Consider the following 8,302-nt stretch of genomic DNA (forward strand, 5'->3'; position numbering starts at 1 on the left):
TATGTTTTATGATTTTTCAAAAATTATATAAACATGTTGCTACATAGTACATATATTTAAGCATATTTTGAGAATTTCGACTGCATATTTCGATAATTTTTAGTGCAACAAGTCAAGTTCTAAACCCTAAATGTATTTATATACGAAAACTGTAAAAGCTTGGTTTTAATCTATACTTAAAACACCCCCCACATTTCATAATTCTGGCTACGCCACTGACACCTAGTATCTATATAACAGATTTCGAAAATGCAGCGTTCTTAATCACGGTGATGGTACGAACATTGCCGTGAAAATAGCAAGCCTCAAGCTATCATTGTTTAGTTGATCAGTCAGTAACTATAGCTAGTAACTAGTAGGTAAGTCAGTAAGTACGGACTCGTTCGATTATATAAATCGGGATGGCTATAATATAAATTATAATATACCTAAATATTATATAGCCATCCCGCCCGTGAGACTCGTTTATGATTATGCGAGCAATATATTATATTGTCAGGCTATAATATTTTATCATGATATTTTACAGACCCCGTGAGGTACGTTGGTAAGTGTATATTTAAATAATGTATATATAATATAGAAGATAACTGTCCCCCGCGCATTTCGTTTCCCGTAAAATTTCCACCGTTTAGATGATTCAAACTTTGTGTTAAATTCATTACCTACTTAATGCCTGGCGCAAGTAGTAAAATTATATTAAATTACGTTCAATCATAATAACTATTTAATTTTTTATAAATTATTAATAGCCGTGACCCTGTAATAAACAAAATATAATATTATATATTATTATTATTATAGGTAGGTATCTATAAATAAATTCTTAAATTTACAATACAAAATAATTAAGGTGCCACTTATAAAGATAGTGTAGCAGTTGGTAAAATTAATTTTTTTTAAATAGGTTAAGTAGTTCCAGAGATTACTACGAACGAACAATTTTTCTTAGATTATTATGCGATACCTATGCTAATATTGTATTCATCTTCCTACGGGAAATAGTATACAGTGACATCTAGTGGTCCAATGAACGGCGCATGCATCCGATATCGTTAAACTAATAGGACCAACGGTTTCCGGTCTACCACATGTCAGTTTCAGTCAGACGAGATGTATATATACGACCTGTTGTATTAGTTGCGTTGTGGAGGTCCGGAGTGCGATACACATCCATGGATGCCGCTGCAGGGCAAATGTCGAGGTCGACATTTGAGTATTTCACCAAAAAAAAAAACACCCCACGTGAGAGAGAGGGAGTGGAAAAAAAGAAGACTCATTGAGAAGTGGATAAGTAGTAGTGTCACTCGGGGTCTCCCACACAACTTTTTTTGACATTTTAAAATTAAAATAATATTAATAATATAATAAATTTTTAACTACAAAATAATTTTTTTTGTGATTTTGACGTTATATTAATAAACTGTGTACTCGTATTATTTAACTGTCTATAATTCGAACGAGTGTAGTTTTTGTTGTTTTATACTTATACAGTTTTATAACATTATAACTATATAAGTCACCATTTTGAAATAATCTCTGATCAGTCTAATTAAAAAATACGTATGTATTCAAAATACTTACAAAAAATCATTATTTTAAAATCAATAAATGAATAATTAATAATTCAATCAATTCGATGACTAGTCGAAAAACCGCTACTACCTACGCCATGAAGTACCTATAGGTTAGTAAAGAATAAAGTACCAACATATTCCAAACCCTCTTATGACGTATCCCTCGATCTAATGTGCTTATTGTAAAAATATTTTATACAGATTGTCCAAATTAAAGTAAATATGACAAAATATATATTTGAATAACTCAGAAACTACACGTTGAAATTGTAATTTAGTAAGGTTGGTTCTTATTTAAAAAAATCTTCATAACGCCACAGTAATACAGTATACTCCTTAACTGGTTATAGGTGCATATCTAAATAACTGAAAGTAAATATATTCATACTTGAAGCAAAAATCGTGAGTGAGAAGGCTTTTGTGAATCCACCTGTAGAGTGATATTGCGCAATCCGAAGTTCCAAAAGAGCGTTCCGATGAAAACTCAGCCGCCAGGTTCAAAACATTTTGCATTTCTAAAAACCAATAACTATACGAATTCATCATTGGATTTCATCAGTATTTTTAATTTTCAGAAATGGCGCCGAATTGAGTTCCAGTTTTCTACGGTTTAAAACTGCAGTGAAATGCACTAAAGGTCGCAGGGCCGCAGTCATATCATATTCGACACAATAACAACAAAAAGTTTTCTATTTAAACATGTCTGTATAATATATTATAATGATAAATAAAATATTACACAATACATATACCGATCGTGATATAATATAATTAATTAATTTACAGAAAACCAATATTATGTAGGCGCAGGACACGCGAGTATTGTTGTATAATATAATATAATATATTTTTTAAATAATAAGATTAAAATTGGACCTTGACTTAATCGTGAATCTGGTAAGTAATACAATATGTTATTAATCATGTAATGTTAATTTGCGTTCGTTTTATTTTTCGGACGCCTTTCGCAATATAATTATATAATATATTTCTATTATAAAATATTGTAAAGGGCTAACATATTATATTTTAATCGTATAAGAATCGTTTCTACACATATAATACGTATATTGGCTATATTAGTAGGTATGTACTATAATTTGACGTGTAAAAATACTTAACCACATCCGTTCAATTTGTCTAAATATAAATATAAATATAAGGGTTTAAATTTTAAGGGAGCACCGTTAGGTTGCTGCACATCATGCTCGCCGTGACAATTATTAATACAACGGTAGTCGGTATAACGAGAACAATATTGATGAAATATTATATTATTATACTTACAATATAATTAACAATCGTTATTGGCCGCTGCTAAATAACTCCGATCTTAAACAATAAACGGTGACAGGGAAAAAAGTTTGTTTTTAAAAACGTGTTAGATCCTACATTTTTTGCATACTTGGGGGGGGGGGGGTATATACCAAGGATGGCGAACTTGTATCACTCGTGTCACAGAATTGCACCTGTTTACTATTTTGAGTGACTCGCCAATAAAATGTAATTCATAATTTATACTCCAATTTCTATAAAAAAAAAAACAGATGTTCTAATTGAAAATAATTTGATATACCTAATCATTTTTAACGTTTATAATAAATTCTATATTATTTTTATATTACCAATAGTTAATTTTATAATATTATTTCTATCTCGTAGTTGTGACTCTACAATACTGCTCTTATTGAGTGGAAAAGTCTTCCGATTTAATTTCTTCCTTGAAAAATTAGCCTTTTCCACCAAGTGCTTGATCAAATCCACAAGGCTCAGTCGAACACAAAGCGGTCTGCCCGCGCGGAAACTGTAAAATAACACAACCGGACCAACGTACCCATACCTACACCGCTTTCTGTTTGACCGAGCCTTAAGAAATCGACTTGACACAGATATTAACAGTGCAGCAATTAAAATTTACTAATTGTAATCCCAGGATTGATTCATTAGCCGGACAAATGCAGCAACAAATGTCTCATTAAAAACTAATTTATAATTAATACATTCGAAAAATATACCTCTTTTAGATTTTGTTATTTTAGTGTTTAATACTTAACTACATTTTAAATAATATGTATCAATACAAATTATATGTGTTCATATTAATGTGTAGATAATAGCATTGATTATATTATTGTACTATATTCAATGGCAATAGTGAATAATTAATAATGTAAAGTTTAAATGTGACATCTGATATGGTAATATCTGATTGGATTCTTAAGTTTGTGTATTTTTAAAATATCATTTCATACCAACACGCCTGTTAAGTACAAAAGATTTTTGTTTTTGACACACAGATACTATGAAGTTCGCCGTCCCTGGTATGTACGAATATGTCTTTAATATAATTTGATATAATATTAAATATGTGTATATCTATATTTATTATAATAGGTAATTAGTTAAATATGATAAACACTATATAAATGGTATAGTATAATGTTATGTATATAGTAATATAATTAAATTATCACAAATCACAAAATGTATATAGCACTGCACACACCCAACACGCGTTACACGTAAAAATAGAGATATCATTTAATATAATATATTTTATAGAGTCGTTTGTAAGTATAATATAATATTTTAAAATTAAAATTTACCTAAACGAGATATTGAGTGTCAGGAGATGACGGAAAGAGAGGGATGACCAGCAATATAGAAATATAGGTCGACGAGGAAGTATATATAAGTACGGGAGTGGTGGTCGGGAACGTCACACTCGGACATGCACACACACACAAATGTATAATATTATATTAAATAATAAAATATAAATGTAATGAATATTATGAGACTATTTTTTTTTATTCGGGAGGAGATATTCCTAATTTGTTTGAATTAATAGTCTACGACGTTGAGATTAATATAATAATATGTTTATATATTTTTTAATTTTTCGCCGCTACGCTTCCGACTTCGTTGTCTTCGATACCGGACGTCTTCACGCTCCGCTTTACCACGGTCGTTTCCAAGTCAGCATTTAGCTGACTTTTCACTGGAGTCTCCATGTCTCTTCTCGTCTTTGCAGAAAACTTGTCGTTTTTCATCTGATGGATACCGTTTGATTCTAAAAGTACAGAGAAAACCATATAATATTAATATTTTAATATTAGAATTATATATTTTATGAATTGGTATAAGTTATATTATTTGTCACTGACAGATTATAATAATTGTAATAATTGTAATAATAGTATACGCGTATATAATGATAAAAACACAATTACATAATTAAAATTACATTTAAAAAAAGGTCTTAAGTACCTACTAATATTATTATCAATACGATCTTATAGGTACCTGAATTGGGATAGGCATCTAGGTATTTGCTAAAACCTTCCTTGGCGGCGGCCATCAGTTCCGGGTGTTCGGTCAATGTATCCGAAAGCGAAGTTATCAGTAAATCTAAAACGCAAACAAAATATAGGTAATATTATTCATAAGTTTAAAATTATGATTTTTTACCAACATGCTTATAAGGTACCTTGGTATAATAATTATCGATATTTATTTTTGGGTAATTCACAATTAAATGTACGGCGGAATACCTATATACGCGGTTATATAATATATATATATTATATAATATGTAATATAATTTATCTTTGACCGTCTGTTTATGTATTTTGACTTACCCAATATTTTTTTTTCAAGGGCTCTAGAAATCCTTCCTCGGCTCGCTTCGGTTTCCAAGAAGTCCGTGAACTTTTGCAAAGATTCTTGAGCTTCCGATCCACCTAAAATTCGAAAAACATTATTCCGCCTTATAATTCAATGACATCGATGATGTGTCATAATTTTAGCCTTTAGGTACACCGAATTATCGATTTTTGCGTTTGCAAAGTAAACAAAGTGTTGTGGATCTAAAAATTGTATCCACTTATTGTCCCTGTCTTAACTATGGCCCAGTTTAAAGGGAAGAATTCGATCTACCGACATTTATTTTAGAATGTAAACTATTTACAAACTTACAACCCACATATATTATGTTACACACACAATGTTTATAAAGTAGTTTGTATAGTATTCACATCTTATTTAGAACGTCTACAATAGGGGCATGTTAATGTGGGCATATTTTTGCTTTTAGCAATCAACATTATACTTTAATTTGCGATGTATATTTTTATGTAATGTAAACAATATATCTAAACATGTAAAATAGGTTAATAGTATATTAAATATGATTATAATTCGTGAAAATTATTATATACTTTGCTTTGAGTGCAAAAAAAACCTACAATGTATTACAATTTAAAAAAAAATGTCCAGAATGTTATTTAAATTTTCATGTTTATGTTTAAGTTAATAAAAAATATATCTATTTTAAACCATCATAGCTAGCGAATTTATCTAGCTATCTATGTATAACTTTAAAGGAACATTAATATATTTTATTGTAAGTACCTACCTCATATTTTTTAGAGATTTACCGTAATATTACTAAATAATACTGTTATTATTTATTATAATAATAATATTGACAAATATGACCTTAAATTGCATATCCAGAGCGCCGTCTTACAAGTTACAACTACACACGATTGTATATTTTAAACCAATCAATATGAGAAGAACTTATGCTAATTTTATTTATTTCTCTTTTAACAATTACGTAAGCAATTGTTGTTTAATATAATACCAAAGCCACTGAACGAATACAATTTTAATAGATTTAAACAGTTATAAATATAATCTATAACGGTGATATTTTCTTTGCTCAACCATTTCACTTTACTTTTTGATAGACATTTTTTGATGATTCTCTCGATGAGTTTATTACAATATTTTAGACGTATGCGATCCGATACCTCGCGTTTGTTAATATTTTTAGACGTAAGTACATCAGTACATCTGATGATTCTATATTCCTACCTATTTCTCATAGTAATATTATACAGAGCTGCGTGACACACAATTTGACACGGAGACTCAAAATATTGGTATATTTAAATATTAATATAAACAAGAGGGAAAAATTAATTGCTTCCACACAGGCTTAGAAAGACTATTATATGTCTTATAAAATTCAAATTCCCGTCCGAGCTACTGACAACAACATAATTTAGATATTTTAATAATAATTAAAACAATTTTTTTTATCAAATTAATGCTTTGAGGTATAACAATTTATTTAGCTTCCCCAGCATTTTATATATCCGTAGCTACTGACTTGACTTACCAATGAAAAGTCCTTGGTTAAACATGAGCTTAGCTAGTTGATAAATAATTTCGTCCATCATCGTCTGGGCATATGCATAGTCCGACGGAGCTGTTAGCGTTTCCAAAAGTCGATTATATTGCGAATCAGACATGCGTAGTTTGGCTTCCAAGATTTTTCGAATTCCTGAAATGATTAATATAAATAGGTTATTCATAAAAAGTAAAAACAAAGTTAATTTTACGGTCAGTACGTTTCGAGTTGTAATCTTCTTCATCCAAGTCGATACTTTTTTTGCTATACTTGTCTCTGAGTATCTGTTGCATTTCTTTTAGTTCGGTCAACGTTCCATCAATGTCATTGAAATCGGAAGATTCATAGTTCTTTTGGAATTTTATCGGGTTTTCCTGTAAAGAAAATGTAAAAATGTGAACGATTTTGGTTAACAAAATACATTTAACTCCAGTGGAATTCTCAAAATACGGATACATACCGATTATTTAACAAAACTTGTATTATAATATGAATTTCGTTTAAAGGGTAATATTTCTGACACATACACTGCAGCGTTATCATAATAAATAATATTATGCATTATTTATTATGTATTGGCAGTGATTAAATAAAAAGTTAGAAATGTGGAACGAAAATAACCTGAGTGAACATTAAATACAATGTGGCATAATGCGTATTGTACAATACTATAGGTATACCTCAGGTTAAATATGAATTAATATATTGGCGGCCATTTTAATATGAAAATTACACGGATAGACAATGCGCGTGGTGTATAATACATAATATACCTAAATATACCTTTTTTTTGAACCAAAAACCAGGGATGGAACTACTTTCTCATTGCTCCGACCAAGGCCGTATCTAGAAATTTTTTTCGGGGGGGGGGGGGGGGGTCCAAAACATGTATATTGTAATTTTATCGAATTTAGATTTTGACTTTTGATATTTGGTTAAAAAAAAGACAGAAAAAGATTTAATCTTCTTTTATTAAAATATAATAAAATCAAATAAACAAAATTAGTTTGACATTTTGTCACCTTATACTATACAAATATGAAATATAAAATTAAGAAATCAAAAAAAAAATGCACAAATACAAATCATATTATTTTTAACTAATAATATGTTCCTATCTTTTTGAAGAGCAAACTGGTTTAACACTTCATCGGGATTAACCGTAACATCTCTATGGACACTTAATAGAACTAGTCAAGTTAGTCTTTCTTGTCCCGTAGAGTTTCGTAAAAATGTCTTGACGCGTTTTAATGTCAAAAAAGTTCGTTCGAGAGTTGCTGTAGAAACCAGTAGTGTAGCTAGTACTTTTAATAAAAAATGAATATTTGGAAAAAGTTCAGGATTACAATAATTTAATGCTTCTACAGCTGTATGTGGACGATCTACATCTTTGAAAGCTATCCATTTTATTTTCCACAATTTTAGTTCTGAAAGTAATGTGTCAACATTTATAAAATCTGAATATAAACTAAGATCTGAGTCTAAAATTGGAGATTTCAAACACATTTTAGGTATAATAAATACA

General features: G+C 29.6%; 1 protein-coding gene across 3 annotated transcripts in view; it reads right to left on the bottom strand.

Annotated features, from left to right (window-relative positions):
- Positions 1–2,262: 2,262 nt before the first annotated feature.
- The window catches only part of LOC100166244, a 120,180-nt gene continuing 114,140 nt past the window's right edge, over positions 2,263–8,302 (bottom strand). For 2 of the 3 annotated variants that reach the window (XM_029486520.1, XM_029486519.1), the window contains exons 9-13: positions 6,998–7,151; positions 6,766–6,930; positions 5,219–5,320; positions 4,884–4,988; positions 4,373–4,650 (exon numbers count right to left, since the gene is read on the bottom strand). In XM_029486520.1, the coding sequence (XP_029342380.1) occupies positions 4,472–4,650; positions 4,884–4,988; positions 5,219–5,320; positions 6,766–6,930; positions 6,998–7,151 (705 nt within the window). In that variant the 3' untranslated portion in view covers positions 4,373–4,471. Of the gene's footprint in view, positions 4,651–4,883; positions 4,989–5,218; positions 5,321–6,765; positions 6,931–6,997; positions 7,152–8,302 lie in introns of all 3 variants that reach the window. The other variant, XM_001944876.4, reaches the window with a different exon arrangement.

The sequence above is a fragment of the Acyrthosiphon pisum genome, chromosome A1 (assembly GCF_005508785.2).
Source record: "Acyrthosiphon pisum isolate AL4f chromosome A1, pea_aphid_22Mar2018_4r6ur, whole genome shotgun sequence".
In the NCBI taxonomy this organism is placed as follows: Eukaryota; Metazoa; Arthropoda; class Insecta; order Hemiptera; family Aphididae; genus Acyrthosiphon; species Acyrthosiphon pisum.